This window comes from Diceros bicornis, chromosome 18 (genome assembly GCF_020826845.1).
Source record: "Diceros bicornis minor isolate mBicDic1 chromosome 18, mDicBic1.mat.cur, whole genome shotgun sequence".
Classification (NCBI taxonomy): domain Eukaryota; kingdom Metazoa; phylum Chordata; class Mammalia; order Perissodactyla; family Rhinocerotidae; genus Diceros; species Diceros bicornis.
The window spans coordinates 28751645-28778402 of NC_080757.1; the positions used below are offsets into that span (position 1 = coordinate 28751645).

General features: G+C 38.0%; 1 protein-coding gene across 15 annotated transcripts in view; it reads left to right on the plus strand.

Moving 5' to 3' along the window:
• The window catches only part of TRIM37 (tripartite motif containing 37), a 153765-nt gene that overhangs the window by 92245 nt on the left and 34762 nt on the right, over nt 1-26758 (plus strand). For 11 of the 15 annotated variants that reach the window (XM_058560526.1, XM_058560525.1, XM_058560523.1 and 8 more), the window contains 5 exons: nt 2243-2545; nt 11900-12028; nt 12615-12804; nt 14918-15057; nt 26433-26543. In XM_058560526.1, the coding sequence (XP_058416509.1) occupies nt 2243-2545; nt 11900-12028; nt 12615-12804; nt 14918-15057; nt 26433-26543 (873 nt within the window). The remainder of the gene's footprint in view (nt 1-2242; nt 2546-11899; nt 12029-12614; nt 12805-14917; nt 15058-26432; nt 26544-26758) is intronic. The other 4 variants (XM_058560527.1, XM_058560529.1, XM_058560534.1 and 1 more) reach the window with 2 other exon arrangements.

Consider the following 26758-nt stretch of genomic DNA (forward strand, 5'->3'; position numbering starts at 1 on the left):
ATTTTACAAATAAATAAATAAATGGACTCAGAAGTTGATGGGCTTATAGAAAGTTACAATTACTAAATCGTATTTCTGAGGCCAAATCCTTGTTACTGAACCTCTTAATTCTCAAGTTCGCATGCCTGATGTGCAGTAAGCCAAACACTGAGACATCGGTACTTGGAGAGGAGAAAGGTTTGTTCGAATTGGCCAAAATGAGAAGGTGGGAGCATGTGTTTTCTCAAATCTGCCTTAACAAGAGAAGAAAACGGGGTTTTAAGGAGCTGAGGGGTTTGGCAGGAGGAGTTTCAGAGAAACAAAGGGGTAATCCGTGTTGCTTTCTTTCCCGATAAGACCCTGGGCGATCTGACTTCTGGGTGTCAGTGGGCAGCTGGGGGCTGGTTATCTGGTGATCCTTGAAGGCACTCTCTTTATTCTGTAAAACAAGCTCATAAATCCTTGTGACCCTTGAGTGACTCCAGGTTAAACAGGAAAATAGCAAGTTGACAAGATTAACTTCTTTTCAAAACAAGGTTGAAAGGTAATGTTATTGAATATTTGCAGTAACCCTTAGGTAGCCGGCTTTATCCTGAGTTTCTAAAATCTGTTATATTCTGTTGTGAAAGCTTTCAACTGCTAGTAACGAAATGCTACTAATGGTGGCTTAACTAATAAAGGCACTTAATAATAATGCATATTAAGAAGTCTGGAGGTGGGTGATTCCAGGTTCATCAGGTACTTAAAGGCAGGGTACTGGATGATCCTCCTGTAATTCTCTTGCTTCTTCTCTCATGGTAATAAGATGGCTGCCACAGCTCCAGGCATCATGTATTCACAGGAATGTGTCACTAGCAGGAAGGAAAAGACTAGATGGAAAAGAGACCCTATTCCTGCAACCCTGGAGAGCAGAGTTAACTAATATTATGATCACTGATTCTGGAGGCAGGCTTATAGGTTTGAATTCAAGCTCCTCTTCATAGCTGTATTACCTTGAGCGTGTTATGTAACCTTTCTGTATCTTCCTTTTCCTCATTTATCAAATGGAGATAATAATAGTACTTACATACCTCAGAGGATTGATATGAGAGGATTAAATGACAATATTTTTTAAATATCTGACACTTAGTAAGCTCTTTGTAGATGTTTGTTAAGTAAATAAACACAACAAAATCTCCCTATCAGGATAGAATGTGTTTCCCGGAAGTACCCCCACCCCTGCAGACTTTTGGCTGGGACTGAGTCATGTGCCCACCCTAAGCACCGTCAAAGAGGAATGAGCTTAGATCAGTCCTAGACCCGTATCCCCTGGGGCCAAAGGATGGACCTAACCTCCTGAGCACATTGCTGCCCACCTGATGCCTGAACACAATGTGGGTCGTTTTGCAAGGTAGAAGTGGGGGAATGGCTGTTGGAAACACTACAATGTCTGCCTTTTAGTGTACTTCATTTTTTATGGCAGAAGGTTGTTGCAATGTGTAAGCAGGTTCAGCTATCATTAGGGCTAATAAAGGACTTGTTCTTTGTGTAGTTAGGGTGCCTGTTGGTCCCTCGTTTTGACGTTTTTTTGTTTTTGTTTTTCTGGCCTGTTTTCTTTTCGCTTTGAGTCAGTTATGATCTTTGATTTCCAAAATATCCACTTCTTTTTCCCTTCCTGCAATAGAAAGTGTATACTTTTCTTGCTCATGCCTCTCTTTTTTATATTTGGGTAGGGGGAGAAGAAATTAAAAACAACTTCAACTACTTTCTCTGGGAAGAGAGAAAACATTGTTACTTTAGTGGCTGCAAAGATTCAGTGACAGAGGACTATTATTCTGTAATGTTACATGTCACTTAATAGCTGCATCTACATTGGATGATAGTTCGGTAAATCAACTTTTTAAAGTTAGAATATATTTATTTTTATATACTATGGGTAGCAAATTTGACTCAGTATTTGGCTTCCAGGTTTTTTTTTCACTTTTTCAACTTTGAGCAAAAAGATCAATGTAGAATATTTGAGAAAAGTAGAGAAGTATAAAGAAGAAAGCACAGGCAGTAGGGCAGCAGGGCAGCTTTTTAAACTTTTAGAATTAAATATATTACTCAGGTTTGAGGGATCGTAATGTGACCCAGATTCTAACTTTTACTCTAATGGAATTTAATGCATGCTTTTATTGGTGATACCACCTAAAGCACCTTATTTACACATAAAATTTGCATATATTCACAGTACAAAATGATTTCATGAATGTTAACGTGACTTGTCACTTTCTCTCTGAAGCATCATATTCTCGAAAAGATAAAGACCAAAGGAAGCAGCAAGCACTTTGGCGAGTTCCCTCTGATTTAAAGATGCTAAAAAGACTCAAAACTCAAATGGCTGAAGTTCGATGTATGAAAACTGATGTAAAGAATACACTTTCAGAAATAAAGGGCAGCAGCGCTGCTTCTGGAGACATGCAGGCAAGCCTTTTTTCTGCTGACCAGGTAGCTCTGGCTGCATGTGGAACAGAAAACTCTGGCAGATTACAAGATTTGGGACTGGAGCTCTTGGCAAAGTCATCAAGTTGTTACATGCGAAACTGTAAGTGAAAAACCTCCTATTAGTGTCGTTTCTCCATGTGTCATTTGGGAAGCTGGAGGACCAGTTATTTTCAGAATAATAATATTTAAACATTTCTCTTACAGTGAATTAAACTACGAATACATGCAGCCTTTTCTCCCATCAAAAATTGACTCTGTAAATTTTCTGCTATACAATAGAGTTAACATTTCTTGATTGCTTATTCTTAACCTCATGGATCTTGCATTCATGTGGTGGGACTCGGACATTAAAATGTATAGACAAGTAAAGATAATTTCAGTTGGTAAAAAGTGCTGTGAAGGAAATAACAGAAGAGTGGCATGGGAAGAGCAGGTGAGGAGTGTGCTACTTTAGTTAGGGTAGTCAGAGAAAGTCTCTGAGGAGGCAACATTTGAACTGAGACCTGAAGGTTGAGAAGGTGGCAGCCATGCAGAGATCTGGGGGAAGCAGTGTTCAGGGTAAACAGAAGAGAAAATTCAAGGTCACTGATACAGGAGTTGCTCCGTGTATTTGAAGGCTTGAAGGAAGACCAGTAGGGGTGAATATGATGAACAAACCAGAGAGGAGAATAATAGGAGGTAAGTCAGAGAGGTAGGCAGGATCTAGATCAGGTAGGGTCTTTTAGAACCTCAATAAGGAGTTTGAGTTATATTCTGATTTTAAGAGGAAGACTCTAGAGAATAAAAATCAAGGGTGTATTTATGACATGGTTTACCTTTTACAAAGATTACTTTGCTTGTGTGGAGAAGGATCTGAAAAAGGTTGAGAGTGGGAACTGTGAGATCAGTAAATAGCCTATAACAATAGCTTGTGTGAAATATAGTGGCTTATTCTGGAGTTGTTACAGTGGGTAGATGGGCTTGCTTATAGTCTAGCAACCTGTCTTGACTGAGGTTCCCATCTTTCTTAGTTCTTCCAAGGATGGTACATAACTAGTACTATTCTAGAAACATAGGACAGAAGTTAATCCATTACATGCAATGGATATTTTAGACGAGGAGGGCTCAATTCTTTCCCACAACCCTGGTAAGAAAGGCTGGGTAGTGTTTTAGGGAAAGATAACTAAAAATGATGTTTAAGTTTTTGGCCTAAGCAACTTAGTGACTGGTGGTGTCATTAATTGAGATGCAAATCAAATAAGGAAGAAGCAAATGTGGGGTTGGGGTGGTGGGGGCAGGAAGTTAGGAATTCTTTTTTTTTTTTTTTTTTTTTTTTTATTATTTATTTGTCCCCCAAAGCCCCAGTAGATAGTTGTATGTCATAGTTGCACATCCCTCTAGTTGCTGTATGCGGGACGCAGCCTCAGCATGGCCGGAGAAGCAGTACGTCGGTGCGCGCCCGGGACCCAAACCCGGGCCGCCAGCAGCGGAGCGCGCGCACCTAACCGCTAAGCCACAGGGCCAGCCCGGGAATTCTTTTTTAAACATGTTAAGTTTGAGATGTTTGCTAGATATCCTAGTAAAATGTTTTGTAGGTGGGTGAATGGTACATAAGTCTGAAGCTTATGAGGTCAAAGCTGGATAGAAACACTTGGGAGTCAATAGTATCGGATGTTTTTAAAAAAAATTATTTTTAATTTTTTTCTTTCTTTCTTTCTTTCCTTTTTTTTTTTTTTGGTGAGGAAGATTGGCCCTGAGCTAACATCTCTTGCCAGTCTTCCTCTTTTTTGCTTGAGGAAGATTCAGATGTTGTTTAAAGCCAGGGCCTGGTGATGCAGGGGAGGCCAGCAAAGGAAATTGGAAAGAGCAGTCATTGAGGTAGGAGAAAAACTAGAAGAGATAATACCTCAAAAATCTAAAAAAATACATCTCAAAAAGAAGTAGAGTGGTCTCACCACTGAGAGGTGTCGAGATGAAAAGCAGGTGGCCCTTTTGAGAACCATTTCCACAGAGGAGTGTAGCAGAAGAGTGAATGAGGTAACAGCTGGAGAATGATGGCACAGCTCTTTAAAGAAGTTTCACAAGGAATCAGGTGGTACCTGGAGGGGGTGTGGAGTCAAGAAAGAGTTTGGGGTGTGTGTGTGTGTGTGTGTGTGTGTTCATTTTCTTAAGCATATATGCTTTTTTTTTTACCTATTTTTTTTTTGTGGTGTAATATATAAAGTTTACCATTTTAACCATTTTTAAGTGTACAGTTCAGTGACATTAAGTACATTCACACTGTTGTGCAGCCATCACATCACTGTCTATTCTCTAGAACTCGCTCATCATCCCAAACTGAAATTCTGTACCCGTTAAACAGTAACTCGCCGTTCCCCCTTTTCCCCAACCCCTGGTAACCACTATTCTACTTGCTGTTTCTATGAACTTGACTGTTCTAGATATCTCATATAAGTGGAATCATATAATATTTGTCTTTCTGTGTCTGGCTTATTTCACTTTAGCATAATGTCTTCAGGGTTCATCCATACTGTAGCATGTGTCAGAATTTCATTCTCTTTTAAGACTGAATAATATTCCATTGTGTGGATATATATACACACTACATTTTGTTTTTCCATTCATCTTTTGATGGACACTTGGTTGGTACCTACTTTTTGGCTATTGCAAATAATGCAGCTGTGAATGTGGGTGTTCCTCTCTTGAAGACCCTGCTTTCAATTTTTTTGGACATATATACTCGGAAGTGGTATTACTAGATCATATGGAAATTCAATTTTTTATTTTTTTAGGAACCACCATACTGTTTTCCATAGAGGTTGCACCATTTTACAGTGGGTAGATGGATTGTGCAACAGTGCACAAGGATTCCAGTTTCTCCACATCTTCCCCAACACTTCTTATTTTCTGGGGGTTTTTTTTGTGTTGTTGTTGCCCCCCCCCACCCCCAAAGCCCCAGTAGATAGTTATATGTTATAGCTGCACATCCTTTTAGTTGCTGTATGTGGAACGCGGCCTCAGCATGGCCAGAGAAGCGGTGCGTCGGTGTGCGCCCGGGATCGAACCCCAGCAGCGGAGCACATGCACTTAACTGCTAAGCCACGGGGCCAGCCCACGTGTTGTTGTTTTAATAAAGCCATACTAATGGATGTGAAGTGGTATCTCATTGTGGTTTTGATTTACATTTCCCTAATGATTAGTGATGTTGAGCATCTTTTCATGTGTTTATTGGCTATTTATATTTTCTTTGGAGAAATGTCTGTTCAAGTCTTTTGACCATTTTTGAATTGGGTCAGTTTTTTTGATTTTGAGTTTTAAGAGTTCTCTGTATATTCTGGATATTAATCCCCTATCAGATATATGATTTGCAAATATTTTCTCCCGTTCTGTGGGGTGCGTTTTCACTGTATTGATAATGTCCTTTGATGGTACCAGTTTTTAATTTTGATGAAGTCCAATTTGTTTATTTTTTTCTTTTGTTGCCTGTGCTTTTGATATCATATTCCAAGAAAACATTGCTAAACTCAATGTTATGTAACTTTTCCCCTATGTTTTCTTCTAAGGGTATTATAGTTTTAGCTGTTACATTTATAAATGTCTTTGATCCATTTTGAGTAAATTTTTGTATACAGTGTTAGATAAGGGTTCAGCCTCATTCTTTTGTGTGTAGATATCGTTTTCCCAATGTCATTTGTTGAAAAGACTGTCCTTTCCTCATTGAATGGCCTCAATACCCTTATTGAGAATCATTTGAGCATATATGCAAGAGTTTACTTCTGAGCTCTCCATGTATGTGTTTATTAAAATGGGGTATATTAGTGCTTGATACTGATGGCAGTAATCCAGTAGAGAAGAATAAGAGAAGAGATAATTGCCAAATGCATAAAATTTTCTTAAAATAAGGATGATGATTCAATAGGAAAATGAGTAAAGGTTATGATTAGGCTGTTAACTTAAGAAGAAATACAAAAGGGGCCGGCCCCGTGGCTTAGCGGTTAAGTGCGTCCGCTCCGCTACTGGCGACCCGGGTTCGGATCCCAGGCGTGCACCAATGCACTGCTTCTCTGGCCATGCTGAGGCCAAGTCCCACATACAGCAACTATAAAGACGTGCAACTATGACATACAACTATCTACTGGGGCTTTGGGGAAACAAAAAACAAAACAAAACAAAAAAAAGGAGGAGGATTGGCATGGATGTTAGTTCAGGGTTGATCTTCCTCACAAAAAAATAAATAAATAAATAAATAAAACTGTTAAAAAAGGAAGAAATACAAATGGACAATAAACGTGTGAAAAGGTACTCAACCTAAGCTAGTTGTCAAGGAAATGACGATTTAAAACCAGAAGAAATAATGTTTTTTTGGATGGGCCTTTGCAAAAAGCTTTTCTTACATACTTTTGCAAATGCCTTCCCCTGTCATCACTTGTTTGTTTTCTGCTAAACACAGAGTTTTAAAAATTTTTTTTAACTTTTTGACATTTAGGTCATTATTCCATATATATAATGTTTTTCATGATGATGTGTGAGGTAAATTTGGTGATTTTTTTCCCCAAAAAAATATACTTTTTTGAAAAATCCACTTTGTCCAGCAATTTGTCCAGAAATGTATTCTTTATTGTAGACCAAATTCCCATGTTTACGTGGTTCCGTTTTTAAATTCATTCGTAGTGGGTGAACCAGATGAAATTGCCAATATGCAGCTGTTTTTGACCTACAAAACAGCAGTTTGATGTCATTCATCCAGATATTTTTTGTCTTCTGCTAGACCCATACTTTTTTTTTTAACTACTGTAGTCTTATAGTTTGTAATACTGTGATATGTTCGCCTTCATTTTGTTTTTATTTTCAAGGTATCCTTGGTGGTTCTTGCACATCTACTCTTCCAGAAAAACATATTGACTGGAGTTGTGTTACATTAAATGCGTTTAATTACATTTAATACATTTGATTTGGGTAATTGACATCTTTTCAGTATTAAAGCATTCATATCTAGGAATGTGGTATTTCTCTCCATTTATTCAGGTCATCCGTTATATACATATACTTCTTCAGAGTTTTAGTTTTCTTTGTACGCTCTTGCATTGCTTAACAGTGGTGATACATTCTGAGAAGTGCGTCATTAGGCGATTTTGTTGTTGTTCGAACATCATAGAGTATATTTATACAAACCTAAGTGGTATAGCCTACTACACACCTATGCTATATGGTACTAATCTTAAGGGACCATGGTTGTTTATTCAGTCCACTGTTGATTGAAATATTGTTATGTGGTGCGTGACTGTATAAGTTCTGTCTCTGTCTTGTTATATTTATTTCTAATTGTATTATAACTTAGGTTGCTATTGTGAATGGGATCTTTTTTCCCCCCATAATATTTTCTGATTGTTACTGACATATAGGAAGACTATTGGTTTTTATACGTTTATCTTGTATTCAGCCTGCTTAGTGAAGTTTTTTAATTCTAAGTTTTTCTGTCAGTTGTCTTAAATTTTCTGAATAGTCATATCATCAGCAAATAATCAGTATATTCATTCCTTTCCTGCTTGTTTACTTTTCTTATTGCATCGTCTAGGCTAGGACCTCAAAACAATGTTAACTAATAGCAGTAATAGAATTTTTGTAATATTTTCAACTCAAGTAATTCCTTCAGTTTTTTCTTGCTAAGTTCAAAATTTGCTGTATGGTTTTTGTGTGTGTGTGTGTGTGTGTGAGGAAGATCAGCCCTGAGCTAATATCCATGCCAGTCCTCCTCTTTTTGCTGAGGAAGACTGGCCCTGAGCTAACATCCGTGCCCATCTTCCTCCACTTTATATGGGACGCCACCACAGCATGGCCTGACAAGCAGTGTGTCGGTGCACGCCCGGGATCCGAACCTGGGCCGCCACCAGCAACGGAGTGTGCGCACTTAACCGCTATGCCACGGGGCCAACCCCTGCTGTATGTATTAATGGGTAGTTTTTATCAAGTTAAAAGATGTATCCTTCTATTCTTAACAACAGTAATAATGGTTAACATTTACTGAGTGTTTCTGAGTCACATGTATTAACTCATTTAGTCCCAACAACCACTCTATGAGGCAAATTATTTTTATCTCCAATTTACAGATAAGGAAGCCAAGACACAGGGCATTAAACAGCGTTCCCAGAGTTTCACAGTGGTAATCAGCAGAGCTGAGAACTTGAATCTCAGAGCCTATGGCTTTCACCATGACATCAGTCTACCTCTTTTCCTACTCACTGAGAGAGTTTGGGTTTTTTTTTAATCAAGAAGTTAGAATTATATCAAATGCTTTTTTAGCATCTGTCAAAATGATCATATAATTTTGCCTCATTACTTTAACATAGAGAATTACATTATTTATCTAATGTTGACCACTTTTGAATACTGGAATGACTCCTACTTGGTTTTGGTTTGTAATATTTTTTAATATGCTACTATATTCAGTTTGCTGTTATTTTACTGAGTGTTCTTTGACTATGTAGTCATAAGTAAAATCGAGCTGTAGTTTCATGACACTATCCTTAACCCATCTAGTTCCAATTTTATGCCAACCTCATAGAATAAATTCAGAAGCTCTTGTCTTTTTCTGTGCTGTAGAATTATTTTAACATGTTATCTGCTCCTTAAAAGTTTAACGAAACTCATTCGTAAAACCCTCTAGTAGTTCTTTCAGGGGTAGAACTGTAACAGCCTTTTTCATTTCTGTGTGCTTATTGGTCTCATATTTCTGCTGCTTCTTAAATCAGTTTCCATAATTAATTTTCCTAGACAATTATTCATTTTATTAGATATTTAAATTTATTGGTATAAAGTCACTTATTCTATTCTCTTAAATTTTAAAAACTTCCTCTGAATATGGGGTGTTAACTTTTTCACTTATTTCATTGCTTATTTGTGTTTTCTTATTTTTTCCCTTAATTTGACTTGCTTAGAGGTGTGTCCTTTTTATTAATCTCTTCAGTCATCTAGTTTTTTAGATTTATTTCATCTACTGTCTTCTGTCCTTTTGTGATGTTAATTTATGCCTTTGTTTCCATTAATGCAACTTTTTTGGTTTTTAATTAACCAATAATTTATATATATTTTGCAGTAGAGAAATTGGTCATATTTTTTCTCACAGCACTTTTTGTCCCTTCTTTTTCAAGTATACAATTTAGCAGTTGTTAGTATATTTACAAAGTTGTGTGACGATCACCATTATGTAAGTCTAGAACATTTTCATCACCTCTCTCCGCCAAAACTGCATACCCTTGAACAGTCAGTTCTCATTTTTCTCTCTCCCTAGCTCCTGGTAATCACTAATATATTTTGTCTGTATGGATTTGCTTCTGGACTTTTCCTATAAATAGAATCATAACGTGAAGCCTTTGGGTCTGGCTTCTTTCGCTTAGCATAACATTTTCAAGGGTCATCCATGTTGTAGCATGTATTATCTACTCATCAGTTGATGGACATTTGAAATTTTTTCCACTTTTTGGTTTTTATGAATAATGCTATGAATATTAATTTACAAGTTTTTGTGTAGACATATGTTTTTACTTATCTTGAGTTTATGCTTAGGAGTGGAATTGCTGGGTTATATGGGAACTGTGTTTAACTTTTTGAGGCACTGCCATACTGTTTCCAAAGCACCGGCACAATTTTACATTCCCATCAGCAGTATATGAGGGTTTCAGATTTTCATATCCTTGCCAACCCTTGTTATTGTCCATCTTTTTTTTTTCTTTGCCTCTTTGTCTTGGCCTCCGTGTCAAAAATTAATTGACCATAAATGTAAGGGTTGGGGCCAGCCCCGTGGCTTAGCGGTTAAGCGCATGCACTCCGCTGCTGGCAGCCCGGGTTCAGATCCCAGGCACGCACCGACGCACCGCTTGTCAGGCCATGCTGTGGCAGCGTCCCACATAAAGTGGAGGAAGATGAGCACAGATATTAGCTCAAGGCCAGTCTTCCTCGGCAAAAAGAGGAGGATTGGCATGGATGTTAGCTCAGGGCTGATCTTCCTCACAAAAAAATAAATAAATAAATAAAAATAAATAAATGTAAGGGTTTATTTCTGGACTTTCATTTCTGTTCCATTAATCCTTAGCTCTATCTTTACACCAGTACCACACAATCAAGATTACTGCAGCTTTACAGCAAGTTTTGAAATCAGAAATGTTAATCTTTTGCATTTTCATATGAATTTTAGAATCACCTTGTCAATTTCTGCAATTTAAAAAACTCAGCTGGAATTTTTATGGGGATTGTGTAAATCGACAACGATTATTGGTCTTCCATCTTGCTACCTTGCTGAACCTGTTTATTACATCTTAATGCATTTCTTCTTCTTTCTTTTTATTTATTTTTATTCTTTTCCTAGCTTCTTGAATCTGTGCATGTTAGGCCATTTAGTTTCACTTTTTTCTGATTAATTCATTTAAGACTATACCCATTCTTTTAATTACTATTTTAGCCACAAACATCTTTTTTTTTTTTTTTTTTGTGAGGAAGATCAGCCCTGAGCTAACATCCACGCTAATCCTCCTCTTTTTGCTGAGGAAGACCGGCTCTGAGCTAACATCTATTGCCAATCCTCCTTTTGTTTTTTCCCCCAAAGCCCCAGTAGATAGTTGTATGTCGTAGTTGCACATCCTTCTAGTTGCTGTATGTGGGACACGGCCTCAGCGTGGCCGGAGAAGTGGTGCGTCGTTGCGCGCCCGGGATCTGAACCCGGGCCGCCAGTAGCGGGGCACACGCACTTAACCGCTAATCCACGGGGCCGGCGCCTAGCCACAAACATCTTGAAGCATTGTAATTATGGTTTGTTTTAATTCAGCATTGATTTTCCTTTTAATCCATAATATTTTACAATTTCCAAGTGTTTTGGGAGTTATATATTTTTTGCTGGGAAAGATTTGCTCTGAGCTAACATCTGTTGCCAGACTTCCTTTCTCTTTCTCTTTTTCTCTTTTTTCTTCCCCAAAGCCCCAGTATATAGTTGTATATTCTAGTTGTAAGTCCTTCTAGTTCTTCTATGTGAGCTGTTGCCACAGCATGGCTACTGACAGACGAGTGGTGTGGTTCCGCACCTAGGAACCAAACCTGAGCCACTGAAGCAGAGTGCACCGAACTTTAACCATTAGGCCATCAGGGCTGGCTCTTGGGGGTTGTATTTTTGTTGTTAGTACTTACTTTAATTGCACTGAGATTGGAGTTTGTGTCTGGTATGATTTTTCTTTGGGAATTTATAGATATTTTTCTAGTTTTATAAGTTAAGAAGCTGCTCCACAAGCAGCTCTGCTCTACAGGTATTCCTACTTTTGCCATAAAACCCCAGATAAACCAGTTGGGACCACAGTATCCTGTTTATTTTTGGACATAGTAGATAAAATACCTTCCATGTGTGGTAAGATTAAACCTTTCTCTGACTGCCTATGTAATGAATTTTGTGCTATTTTATCATATTCAGAAATGTTTTTAAATGTCTTTGCAGCCACAAATAAGAAAGGTAATTTACCCAAGCCAGCTCCATGCGGTATAGTAGGTAGTCTGTCACTTCGAAGAGCAGTAGACTCCGGAGAAAATAGCCGTTCAAAGGGAGACTGTCAAACTGTGTCTGAAGGTAAGTTTGGAAAGTTCCGAATGTAACTCCAGTGGGTAGATGTCTGTTATTTGAAATTGATCTTATGTGTAGTTTTAGACCTTTAAAGGCACCAAAAATGCTGAAACTTGATTTGAAAGTTCCTTTTTTTTTTTTTTAATTTTATTTATTTATTTATTTTTCCCCCAAAGCCCCAGTAGATAGTTGTATGTCATAGTTGCACATCCTTCCAGTTGCTGTACGTGGGACGCGGCCTCAGCATGGCGGGAGAAGCGGTGCGTCAGTGCGCGCCCGGGATCCAAACCCGGGCCGCCAGCAGCAGAGTGCACGCACTTAACCGCTAAGCCACAGGGCCGGCTCTGAAAGTTCCTTGATCTCACAACAGAACAGACCCATCAGTAAGAAAATGCAGCCAATAGACTGCATATTCTGGACTCCTTGATTTTAAATACCTGGCATCAAAAAGACTGGGATATATTTTTAAGTTGTTCTTGAGTTTTCCTGCAATTTAAAAATGTATGTATAGTGAGATCTTCTAAAGTGGAAACTGTAGAGACAACTTTTTGTTTGTTTGCCTTCTTTCTGAATGTCCCCTCTTTTTCTGCAGGCTCCCCAGGAAGCTCTCAGTCTGGGAGCCGGCACAGTTCTCCCCGAGCCTTGACACATGGCAGTATCGGTGATATTCTGCCGAAATCTGAAGACCGGCAGTGTCAAGCTTTGGATTCAGATGCTGTTGTGGTTGCAGTTTTCAATGGCTTACCTACTGTTGAGAAAAGGAAGAAAATGGTCACCTTGGGGTAAATTAAGTTCTTTTGTTTATGTAATGGAATAATAGCTAATAGCTTTGTTTGGCACTTTAAGTTGACGTCATAATGAACAAAATAAATTTCCACTTTGTTAATTTTTTAGCAAACAGAAAATTCATTTGTTGTATTAAAATGTAGCTTTTAAAGTATCAGAGACCTTATTTTTTTGTCTTAATGAAATGGGATAGTGCCAAAAGTTCAGTTTAAATATGTTAGAGCTCATTTTCACTGAAGGTAGGATAATAATGGTGTGTGAACTCTGCCGTGTGAGACTCGTGTGTGTGTCAGGTTTTTTTCCATCTATCTCACACTTTTCAAAGACGTTTGTGCTGGGCTGTATTATGTCTCATAGGTCTTCTACACATATTTTGTATGGAACAAAGCACTTTTAGCAATTTTATCTTAAGAATGCTTTTCTCCTTTTATCTCACCTTTTTTCTCTCTTCTTATGAGAATGTCCTCAAAACTCATAGTTGGAATTTTCCAGAAGGATATATATTATAGTCAGAACCTTTTTCTCTCTCCCAGGAAACATAAACTCAAATCTCAGCCATGTCAATTAAAATTCCATCCATTCAAAAGATAGGGTGATTGTGGAATGTCTTATCTGTGAATGTGCTAGATGAGCCATTAATATACATCTGCTGATCTATTTTATGAATATTAAATACCTTTCTAAATTTAAACAATGGAATAGTTCTCCCTTGGAGACTTTGAAAAGAACTTTGAGTTAAATTTAGAGAAACATTAACATCCCTTAAGTTTGCTTAATTTTATACAGTTTTAAGATAATCTGTATAATTACCAAATCTAAAAGGACAGCTGGTCATTTAGTTTTCTGTTTTAGCTCAAGTTTAAGCAGTGGAAAGGTGTTGTGATCATTGGAGGTGTTCTTGTTCTCCCCATTACCTGGCCTGATTTTGTTCATGTTCCTTTCAAGTTGAAGCTGCAACTAGCTTTTTTTTTTTATTTGTTATGGAGACATTTATATCTGCCTTTAGTCATAAAGATTAGATGTATATGAACACAGGCTTTTATCTGGACTATAAAATCCTTTATAAATGTCTGCAACTCTTAGCTGTAACTCTCATTGTACAGTTAAATGTATTGCTGTTCTGGCTCATGTGGTGTTTTCCAGCTTGTGTCTTTTTTCCTTGCCTGATTTAAAATAAAGTAAGCTAAAATTTTAAATACTAATAATAAGTGGTTGAAAAATGGAAGTAAAAAAAGGATATTAAGTGAAAATTTTCCCATCTTTTCTCCCATCTGCTTTAGTTTTCCAACCCCCTGCCCATACACATTCCTGCTGTTCTTAATTTTTTATATATGGTGTGTCTTCTCAGTTTTTATGCATATTTAAGCAAGTGTGACTATATAGTTTTTTTAATACAAAAGGTATACCTTGTTTTCTCTCTCAATAATGTAGCTCAAAAGTCTTTTCCCGGAAGTTAGAATATATTGTTTAGGACTTCTATTTATATATATTGTTGTTGTTTTTTTTTTTTTTTTGAGGAAGATTGGCCCTGAGCTAACATCTGTTGCCAATCTTCCTCTTTTTTTTTTTTTTTTCCCTTTTTTCTCCCCAAAGCCCCAGTACACAGTCATATATCCTAGTTGTATGTTCTTCTAGTTCTTCTGTTTGGGCCACTGCCTCAGCATGGCTTGATGAGCGGTGGGTAGGTCCGCACCCAGGATCCGAACCTGCAAACCCCAGGTCGCCGAAGCAGAGCGCACGAACTTCACTGCTACGCCACCTTGCCGGCCCCTATATTTATTTTTTAATTGGAATTTTTATTGAAATAATTGTAGATTCACACACAATTATAAGAAAAAGAGAGATCCTGTGTGCCTTACTCAGTTTCCCCTAGTGATAACATTTTGCAAAACTGTGATACAATATCACAATCAGGATATTGACATTGATAAAATTCACCATTTTATAACCTTTTATTGTGAGTCTTCTAGTGAATTTTTTTTAAATAAAATTTGAGATTTAGTATTAAACACTAGTGCCATGTACCCTTCTTAGTCTGATGCTCAGTTTCATGACCGAAGAAGAAAATATAAATTATTGTATCACTGACTAGTTATACAAAAATATCAGGTTATTTTCTCCCTCTTTGAGGGCTAATGCTCAAGGAAGTCATCTGGAAGGAATGCAAATAACTGATTTGGAAAATAATTCTGAAACTGGGGAATTACAGCCTATACTACCTGAAGGAGCTTCAGCTGCCCCTGAGGAAGGTAAGGAATGATAAAGTCATAATTAGGCGGGAGGAGTGAATAATGATCTTTTTTTGGTGTTAGTGGTGGTGGGGAGTGGTTGGTTTCATAAAAAAGTTTTTGAGACATTATCTACTATCTGATATGCTTGATCTGAACACAGCATTCATTGTGCCACTGAATTTGATTTACTAGGACATCAAGCACAGAGGAAGGCAAAATGGCTAATTGACTGCGTAAAAGGAGATGTCTTACTAGAAGGTGCATTTTACAGGGGGAACATCTGCAGATAGTTCATCTGCTCATTCAATAAATATATTAAGCCGCCTATATGACAGGCATTGAATTTTTGCTAGATATTCAAAGATGAAACTAGATATACTCGCAGTCTTATACGGAAGACATGCCCAAAACAACTACTTGGAATATTAAGTGTTAAAGTGCTTCATCTTTTAAAGTCAGTCTTGGTTAATGTTTGTAGATTGCTTTACTCTTACAGAAGTATTCCAAACTTTAATCATTTTAAAAATCCTTTATGGTAACTGACTTCAGCTTTGCCGATTCGTTCTCAGTTACATTTCTGATATTCTTCGTGTTCTTCCACATTCATTATTGTTTATCTAAAAGCATAAAAGACATTTAAAAATTTTGAGTAACAGGAGATACTTGAAACAAGGTGATGTGTGTTGCCCTCATGTTGTCCTTTACATGTTAACAAAAAATCATGTCAACTTTATTAATGATATTTGACATTGAAATTTTTTTCATTTCTTATTGAAACTCTGCTACTTTCCACCTCTGTACTCATTTGAATTTCAGTGACTGATGAATTTTAGCTCAAAGCATATATACAGGTGCCAGTATCTATCTCTGGTTGCCTTGTGAGAGGGTGTGTGGGTGGTGGCATTTTCGGTTTTTTCAGCTCAAGAAACTAAACATTTTGGTCTTCCCTCTTAGTTGTTGCTCCTGTGACAGGCAGCATTATTTCAGTAGAAGAGATTAAATAGAAAGGATTTTTAAAGTGAAGTGTGTATTGTTAAAACATTAAGAAGGAAATATTATGATTGATGATCTTTATAGAAAGGACCTGTAGGGATTAGCTAGTTTCCATGTATTTATACATACTGATTATAAATTGTGGTGCCTTAAATTATTATATCATATGCTGGAATTACAGGCTTCTTTTATTCATACAGCATTTATAAAATGCTTCTAATTTGCCTGGCGTTGGATTTGATGCTGGTGATAAAGTAATTCCTGAACCTACTGTGTAGTTCAGGGTTTCTCTACCTTGATACCACTGACATTTTGGGCTAGATGATTCTTTGTTGTAAGAGACTGCCCTGTGCATTCATTGTAGGATGTTTAGCAACATCCTTAGCTTTTAACCACTAGGTGCCAGTAGTACCTCCTCCGAGTTACAGTAACCAAAAATGTCTCCAGACATTGCCAGGTGTCCCCGGGGAGGCAAAATTTTCCCTAGTTGAGAACCACTGGTTGAGCTGAATGACTCTCAACCAAGAGTGACCTCTCCTTAAGAATCACTTGCCAGTGGGTCACAGTTAGAAATGGGAGCAAGTTGTAGCCCTCACGTATGCTAGATATATGTATTGGTGGTGGTGGGAGGCGGGCAAGGAGAACAATGGAAAACCACTGGTCAGATGTCAGAGAGACCGGTTAATAGCCAATTATAATATAGAATGATGAGTGCTGTGATAGAGTATATAGGGAGCTCAAAGAACAGGTATGTAATAATAAAAATATAGATAATATTTACTAAGTCCTCATTATGTATTAGAGACTGGTAAAGACTGTACCAGTATTATCTTATGTTTTCTCAACACAGCCCTACATGGTATTTTATTACCTTGATTCTAGAGATGAACAGGCTGAGGCCTAGACATGTAACTTATCTTACCCAAAGTCAGAGTTAGTAAATGGAAGGGCTGGAATTTGAACCCAGAGCCAATGCTCTTAACTATTACCTCTCTACTAACCTAGTCCACCCTTGGACAGATCATCCTAAGGGATGAGTACGAGTTAGCCAGATGAAGACTGATGAAAGATGGGGCCAGAGTGGAGGCAGAGGTCCAATCATGAAAAGTTGCATTGTGTGTCCTAGCTAGAATTTGGACTTTGTCATTTGAATGGGATCTAAGCAGGTAGTGAGGTAATAAAATTATGTTTTTAAATTCCGACTCGAGCTGCATTGTGGAGAATGGATTTTGGAGAGTGGGAATGGGGTGTGGAACTCTGGGGGCAGGAATACTGGTAAGAAGCATGTTAAATTAATCTAGGTGAGGGATGACTTGGACTTCTTAATTTCAGCCTTCAACTCATAAATTCACAGCATCTTAGCAGTTTTTCTATATAATTAGCTAGTTAGCACAAAAAACCCTGCAAGTTTTTGACATCGGTTTCATTTCTTATTTAAAGCTAATCATTGACAGCTTATCCTAAACTGGAGAAAGGCATTTGGTTGGCCATATTTAGGATCTGTTCTGCACTTTAAAGTCCTTGAAACTGGGATTTAGAGTTAAGTGGTCAGTGTTAACACATTTTCTCTTCTATAAAGAGTGTTGTGATATAAAGCACATAGAACTCAGTAAGAAAAGTTGCTGTAAACATGCAAATCAACAGTGCCACTGAAGTACACCCTTGCAATTTGCTGGTATCTAAACAGCATGTTTACCGCTAGAGTCCCAGGATAGGCAGTGAGAAGGAGCCTGACTGATGAGGCTGGAAGGAGGGAATACAGTGGACAAAAGGAGCTCTGTGCCTTTTGGAATCTGTTTTGTTTGTGAGAGGAGAATGGGGCCTTACTCAGTGCTGTGGGTATTATTCTGTTATCAGCAGGAGCCACGTCTCAAGAAACCTTTATTTTTCACACCGGTAAGCCTTGGTAGAAAGCTGAGTCGGTTTGTCTTGTATCTTTGCTTAGGAAAAACAAGGCTCTTTATTTGAGCAGAAATTTTCTGTGTTGGATCACTGTGGGTTGATGTCTGTCTCCCTCTCTCTCTTTCTCAAGCTGTCTGAAGAAACTTTAAAATAAGTCATTGTTTGTGTTACTAGCTGGGAATTTGGGGCTACTAAAGTGATCTCTTAAATGTTCTTGAGCAAAATGTGACTTTTCTAAGACATGACAGTCATCAGCAGGCCTTTTCCTTCTAACTGGGACCATATGGGACAACCTTGTATTAATCTTCTGTTTAATATCTGATGCTGAAAAGCTTGATTCCTCCCTCCTCTGCTCCCCCTCCACTTGACACCCTACAGAACTCCTATAGGTAGACCACTTTCTTCCTTGTTCTCTCTAAAACTGGAGGCTGTACTCTGATTGAGTTCTTACTGAAGTAGCTCAGATCCCTTTCAATTAAGTCAGGGGTATCAAAACACCTATCCAGGAGAAAAGCCGTGGCACGCCTGTTACAAATCTTACTGACAGCCTATCTAAGAGGAATACAAAATCTGATGCCCCAGCGTTGCTGATCCCTTTTGGGATATCGATTAAGAGTTTTTAACATAGGTTACAAAAACTCAATGTGCTTCCTTAAACAAGGAAGATTTGCTCTCTTGTATTAACAAGAAATGTCACCTAAGTGATAGGGCAGTTTCAGGGTTGGAAAATTAAGCCATTCAATGTCATCAAGAACTTGTGGGGTTTTTTTTGCCAGCTTTTGCTCTGCCAGTCTTAGTGAATTGGCTTAGCTCCCCTCAGGATGGCAAGATGGTTGCTGCAGTTCCCAACTTTGTGTGGAATCAGAACAACATTTTGGGAGTAGGGGAGGATTATTTCTTTCTTTCTATGTATCTCCATTTATCAAGAAGGAAAACCTTTCTCAGAGCACCTCAACAACTTGCTGACTTCCTCCTATATCTCAGTAATCACTAGCTGAGAAAGGAAACTTGGCAAACTCTAAACATTTGGTCCCCCACCCCAGACCCCCTTCCACATGGCAGTGTGGAAGAGGGAACATAGCTGAATAATACTGAGGTTCTGTTAGAAAGGAGGAAGGCAGGTAAAGCCTTAATGTCTGCTGCACCAAGTAATTAATGTATTTTCCAAGCATCTGAAATTGGAGCACCCTTGAATAAGGAAATTATAACTCAAAAGTTAGCTTTGGACGGTAGTGAGTATGTATTAGATATTTAAAACGTGATAGGTGATTGATACAGAAATGTCCTATTTCAAATTTTACTCTAAGATGCAGATTTTTTTCCCACGTTAACATCTCTGAAGCATCTTACATTTAATGGAGTCTTATAATTACTATCAGTGACAGCCAGTTGTGTGAAAACCTTTGACACCTGGTGAGTTCAAGAAAGGTCCAGTATTCAAATTTCTTAGACTCGGTGAAATATCACTAGTTTGCTTTAGCCATTACTTAATGTAGTGGGTAGACATTGCAATTTATGGGGCAAGGCACAGCAAATAGCTTGTGACCTATTGCTTGACGACAGCAGCTAGTTTTCATTTCAGAAAAATGAAAGTATTTGACTCAACGTTGTGTTGACTCTCACTTATTGACGGCAATGTGTTGTACAGGACCTGTTGACCCAGTAGGCCAACTGTTAAGCTAAAGGTCAAGAGACCAATTTGTCTTTCTCATTACATTCACAAAGCTAGGGAATTTCCAGATCTTAGGACCTGATAAAAGACTAAGTAGTGTTTTCATGCAGGAATTCTTCCCACAGTTTCTTGGGAAATCTATGTTTTCCTGAATCCTGAGAAAAATGAGTCAAGAAATCAAATAAATGGAAAAAATTATTCTAATTCTCCTGTTAGGGTTAATCTTAACAATCAACACAAAAACGTTGCTGGTTTGAAGGAATCTGCTTATGGCAAGTTGAAAGTAAAAACCGGAAATGCTGGTACCCGGAATCAAAGGTTAAGATCAACAGGAGCACCTTGGAAAAAAGCGATCACAATCAAATTAGTCCTAGTTATAGCTGTTGCCATTTTATAAGTATGTATTTACGGCCCTGTCTGCTGCTATGTAACTATTAATGAATTTATACTATAGTTTATAGGAATTCTATGAGTGGTGTTCCAAGGAAGTTTTGGAAGGAAAATAGTTCCTTAAATTGGCCTTTTCGACATGTGATTCTATGCAGTGCTAGAAACCTTGCTAAGAATTCTAGATGTTAATTATTCGAATACTACCCAATAATGTTCACAATATTTTCCAGCATTTGAATATTCATTGTAGGCTGCAGATGTAACTACTACAAATTAAACAAAAATTTTAAAGATGTATAATTAATACTAAGAGTTTGAAAAATGTTGTTAGTATTTAGAGAATAACTTAAGATTTGGGGAATTCCAGAGAATTCCAGTTACTTGTTTATGAATCGTGAAGGTTAATATCTGTCAGGAATTCAGAAACACTAGTACCAAGAGGTCAAATTTGTGCCTATCATTTCCATAACTCAAGTGGGTTTTAGTGTTTTCAGCAACAGTTTCATGAAGGGCCACAAGGTGGAGGTGGTTCTTCACGGAGTAGCTGGTTTGGTCTCTAAGCAGTGTTACTCTTTAGAGCAGGAAAGGTCTTTTTCTTTGCTGACGAAGGAATTTCAGAAATGTCCATACATCCAGCTTATGTCTTCTAAATATTTAAGGGAGAAATAAACTGCACAAACTCTTCTTGAAAACAGTCGAGGAAGAATTCACCAGTAAAACCACCTGGGGCTACAGTTTTCTTTGTTGAAAGATTTTTTTAACTACAAATTCTATTTCTTTAACAGTTAAAATATTAATTTTTAACTGAATGAGCTTTAGTGGTTTGTGTCTATCAAAGAATTTGTCCATTTCTTCTGTGTTCTTGATTTCGTGAGCATAAAGTTGTTTATACTATTCCCTTATCATCCTTTTATTAATGTCTGTAGAATCTGTAGTGATGTGTCCCCTCTTTTATTCCTGATATAGTAACTTTGCTCTCTTTTTTCTTAGTCTGTCATTTCAATTTTATTGATCTTTTCAAAGAACTACCTTGTTTCATTGATTTCTTTTTCTGTTGTTTTCCTGCTAATTTTGTTTCTGTTTATTTCCTTCTTTTTACATGCTTTGAGTTTGTTTGCTTTTTTTTTAGTTTCTAAACTAGTTTTTTCTAGTTTTCTTTTTTCTAGTTTCTTAGCTCATTCGAGACCTTTTTCTTTTCTAATATAAGCATTTAATGCTATAAATTTCCATTTGAGTACTGCTGTAGCCACATCCCAAAACTTTTGATGTGTTTTTATTTTTATTTTCATTCAGTTCGGAGTGTTGTTCATTAATTCTGGAAAATTCTCAGCCGTCTCTCCTTTGTTGTTTTTCCTATCTCTATGGCAGTCTCACACAATTTGATTCATTCTTTTTTATCCCTTTATTTATTTTTTTTAATTTTTTTTTTTTAACTTTTATTTATTTATTTTTTCCCCCAAAGCCCCAGTAGATAGTTGTATGTCATAGCTGCACATTCTTCTAGTTGCTGTATGTGGGACGTGGCCTCAGCATGGCCGGAGAAGCCGTGCGTTGGTGCGCGCCCGGAATCCGAACCCGGGCCGCCAGCAGCGGAGGGCACGCACTTAACCACTAAGCCACGGGGCAGGCCCTAATTTTTTGTTTATTGCAGTAACATTGGTTTATAACATTGTAAAATTTTCAGGTTTATATCATTATACTTCTATTTCTGCATAGATTACATCATGTTCACCACCCAAATACTAATTACAACCCATCACCACACACATGTACCAAATTATCCCTTTCACCCTCCTCCCTCCCCTCTTCCCCTCTGGTAACCACCAATCCAATCTCTGTCCCTATGTCTTTGTTTATTGTTGTTATTAACTACTACTTAATGAAGGAAATCATATGGTATTTGACCTTCTCCCTCTGACTTATTTCACTTTGCATTATACCCTCAATGTCCATCCATGTTGTCACAAATGGCTGGATTTCATCGTTTCTTATGGCTGAGTAGTATTCCATTGTGTATATATACCACATCTTCTTTATCCATTCGTCCCTTGATGGGCACTTAGGTTGCTTCCAAGTCTTGGCTATTGTGAATTATGCTGCAGTGAACACAGGGGTGCATGTACCTTTACAAATTGGTGTTTTCAAGTTCTTTGGATAAATACCCAGCAGTGGAATAGCTGGATCATATGGTAGTTCTATCCTTGATTTTTTGAGGAATCTCCATACTGTTTTCCATAGTGGCTGCACCAGTTTGCACTCCCACCAGCAGTGTATGAGAGTTCCCTTCTCTCCACATCCTCTCCAACACATGTTGTTTCCTGTCTTGTTAATTATAGCCATTCTGACGGGCGTGAGGTGATATCTCATTGTAGTTTTGATTTGCATTTCCCTGATAGTGATTTTGAACATCTTTTCATGTGTCTGTTGGCCATCTGTATATCTTCTTTGGAGAAATGTCTGTTCAGGTCTTTTGCCCATTTTTTAATTGGGTTGGTAGTTTTTTTGTTGTTGAGGTGCATGAGTTCTTTATATATTTTGGAGATTAAGCCCTTATCAGAAGTATGGTTTGCAAATATCTTCTCCCAATTGTTAGGTTGTCTTTTCGTTTTGTTGATGGTTTCCTTTGCTGTGCAGAAGCTTTTTAGTTTGATGTAGTCCCATTTGTTTATTTTTTCTATTGTTTCTCTTGCCCGGTGAGACATGGTGTTTGAAAAGATGTTGCTAAGACCGATGTCGAAGAGCGTACTGCCTATGTTTTCTTCCAGAAGTTTCACAGTTTCAGGTCTTACATTCAAGTCTTTAATCCATTTGGAGTTAATTTTTGTGTATGGTGTAAGGTAAGGGTCTACTTTCATTTTTTTGCATATGGCTATCCAGTTTTCCCAACACCATTTGTTGAAGAGACTTTCTTTTCCCCATTGTATGTTCTTGGCTCCTTTGTCAAAGATTAGCTGTCCATAGATGTGTGGGTTTATTTCTGGGCTTTCGATTCTATTCCATTGATCTGTGTGTCTGTTTTTGTGCCAGTACCATGCTGTTTTGGTTACTATAGCTTTGTAGTATATTTTGAAATCAGGGAGTGTGATACCTCCAGCTTTGTTCTTTTTTCTCAGGATTCCTTTAGCTATTCGGGGTCTTTTGTTGTTCCATATAAATTTTAGGATTCTTTGTTCTATTTCTGTGAAAAATGTTGTTGGAACTTTGATAGGGATTGCATTGAATCTATAGATGGCCTTAGGAAGTATGGACATCTTGACTATGTTTATCCCTTTATTTCTTAACCTCTTTCTTATAATTTTCACTTTATTTTTCTTTGTATCCTAGTTAATTTCCTCAGTTCTATCTTTAAGTTGGCTAACCTCTTTTTCAACCTTGCCTAAATCCATCTATTAATACTTTAATTTTAATAACTATGTCTTTCACTTCTAGAAACTCTATCTAGTAAATTTTTTAAAGTCTATCCTTTCTTTTTCCATGTTAAACAGAATTTTGTAGTCTCTTACAGATTATTTCGTTTTATGAAAAATTCATGGTATTGTCCTTCTATTTGTTTATCTGCTTGACTCTTCAGGTTGAGTGTTCACCTTATTTGTTTTGTAGATTTTGATTAGAACACTCCTTCTGGAGACACCCCAACCCCACCCCCCCGAGATTTTTTTTCCCCTCCTGTGATAATTCTTGTGACCTAAATTATATAAGCTTCCCTCCAGAGAGCTTTTTAAAAATATGTTTCAAGAGTGTTCATGAGCTGTTTTTTTCCTTTTTTTTTTTTTTTTTTTGCTGAGGAAGATTCACCCTGAGCTAACATCTGTTGCCAATCTTCCTCTATTTTATGTGTGGGTCACCGCCACAGCATGGCCGCTGACTAGTGGTGTAGGTCCACACCTGGGAACCAAACCCGGGCCGCCAACGCAGAGCGCATGGAACTTAACCACTAGGCCACAGGGCCAGCCCCCACAAGCATTTTTTAAAAATTTATTATTTTTTTTTTTCAGGGGAAGATTCGCCCTAAGCGAACATCTTTTGCTGGTCCTCCTCCTTTTTTCTTCCTTTTTCCCCTCCCAAAGACCCAGTACATAGTTGTGTATAGTTGTAAATTCTTCTGGTTCTTCTTCTAGCTCTGTGTGTGCTGCCGCCACAGCATGGCTACTGATGAATGAGTGGTGTGGTTCCACACCCGGGAACCAAACCCAGGCAGCCAAAGAGGAGCGCACTGAACTTGAACCACTAGGCCATCAGAGCTGGGTCACAAGCATTTTTATATCTGCTTTAAAGTCTTTGTTAGATAATTTCAATATCTCTGTCATCTCAGCATTGATGTTTGTTGATTCTCTTTTTCTGGTTCTTCATATACTGAAGTAATTTTGGATTGTATCCTAGACGTTTTTTTAGTATAATTTTGTGAGACTCTGGGTCTTGTTTAAATCTGCTGATTTGGTGGTACTTGAAATTCTGATCTATACCAGTATGCCTGTTCCTATTTATTTTTCAATAGCTGCTTAATGTATTCTGTCCAGGTTTTTAGCCACATTCATTGGGAAAGATGGGGTGGAATGTGTTTTTACTCTATGTTACTAGAACCCTCCAGGTGATTTTACATTTACTTTATTCAAATAACACCAGCCTCTGACCAGTATTTTTGGGGGGGGGGGGGGCGGTGAGGGATATTGGCCCTGAGCTAGCATCTGTGCCAGTGTTCCTCTCTTTTGTATGTGGGACGCCACCACAGCATGGCTTGATGAGCGGTGTGTAGGTCTGCACCCAGGATCCTTTGAACCCCAGGCTGCTGAAGCAAGGTGTATAAACCCAACCACTACACCACTGGGCTGACCCATCCTGACCAATTTTTATGTTAATTTCCTGAGATCTGAACCTCAACTTTATTTATTTATTTATTTTTTAAATTTTATTTATTTATTTTTTTTTGGTGAGGAAGATCGTCCCTGAGCTAACATCTGCCAATCTTCCTCTTTTTTTTTTTTTTTTGCTGAAGAAGACTGGCCCTGGGTTAACATCCATGCCCATCTTCCTCTACTTCATATGGGACGCCGCCACAGCATGGCTTGCCAAGCAGTGCGTCGGTGCATGCCCAGGATCTGAGCTGGCAAACCCCGGGCTGCCACAACAGAGCGGGTGCGCTTAACCGCTTGCGCCACCGGGCCGGCCCCTATTTTATTTATTTTTTCTTTTTTCTGAGGAAGATTGGCCCTGAGCTAACATCCGTTGCCAATCTTCCTCTTTTTTTTTGATTGAGGAAGAATGGCCCTGAGCTAACATCTGTGCCAGTTTTCCTCTACTTTGTTATGTGGGACACCACCACAGCATGGCTTGAGTGGTGTGTAGGTCCACAGCCGGGATCCGAACCTGCAAACCCCCTGGGCCACCGAAATGGAGCATGCGAACTTAACCACTATGCAGCCAGGCCAGCCCCTGAACCTCAACTTTAAATCTCAAACCTGAATTAGGCACACAGGTCTTAGTTTGAATTCTGCTATGAGCTGAGCCCAGCAGAAACAGACAGCATTTCTTGCTGTCTTCCTGTGTCAGTAGGCAGACTTTTTCTAGTCTGTTCTTTTGATAAGAATTTTAGCTTTATGCAGGGAGTGGAGTTTTAGTCTCAGTTTCAACTCCCTTTCTATGGTGGGTCCAAAGTTTTTTTGTTTTCCTATCCCTAAGTGAGTGTTAAAGACCTTTACATCAAGCCCTCCGGGGCAGCATCTGACCCACTAGTTTTCCTTGTCCTTTTTTTGTTTTGGCCCCTGTGGATGTCCCTTCTTTCTTTTAAATGTGGCTGTTCATTGAAATAATATTTTAAGTTTATATTTTTATCTAGCATTTATAAGGATTTGAAGCAAAAGGAATTTCAGATTTTCTTGATTACTATCTTTTGAAACAGAAGTACTTTCTATAGAATTTTTTAATCAACTGATATACACAAAAAATTGGAGGCTCAGATGGGATATTAACTCATTTATTGCTAGAATTACTGGAATTTTTTTATATACACACATATAACTGTAAATGTGTATTTGTGTTTACATAACATGTTTATATGGTTTAGGTTAGAAACTATATCTACATTGAATCGGGATTAAGAGAGGTCCTATTAGCTCTTAGCAGTCTCTAGAAAAGAACTGTTTGATATGGAAAAAATATTCTAAGTATAATAAAATTAATACTGGTTTCAAATTATAACTTTCAGGTACTGTGGAAAGGGCAATTTTAATTTTTGAGAACAAAAATAAAACCACTGCTTTAAATAACTAAGGAGAATTGAAGTTTGTGTGGTTACTTTTTTCTTCGTTTGATGTCTTCCGTTGTCTTGGCATTCAGTGTAAAATTCAATAGGAATCTCAGTTCAGTAGATAAGATTTTCTTTTCCTTTCACTTGCAGTGGTTTCTTATCAGAAACATGTTCTCCCTTCCTTCCTGCTAGGAATGAGTAGCGACAGTGATGTTGAGTGTGACACTGAGAACGAGGAGCAGGAGGAGCACACCAGCATGGGCGGATTTAACGACTCTTTCATGGCGCAGCCCCCAGATGAAGGTGCAACACACGGTGTCATTTCACAGAGATTAATAAAATCATCTCTTCTGCTGCTGCTTTTGCTTCTATTTTTGCTTCTGCTCCTTCTTCTTCCTCTGCTCTGCTGCTTCTGCTTCTTTTTTTTTTTTTTAATTATTGTCATTTGTGAGACAATATTCTATGGGGTAAACTAAATGGTGAGTACTGAAAAAATTTGGTAGATAATATTTGGCTGT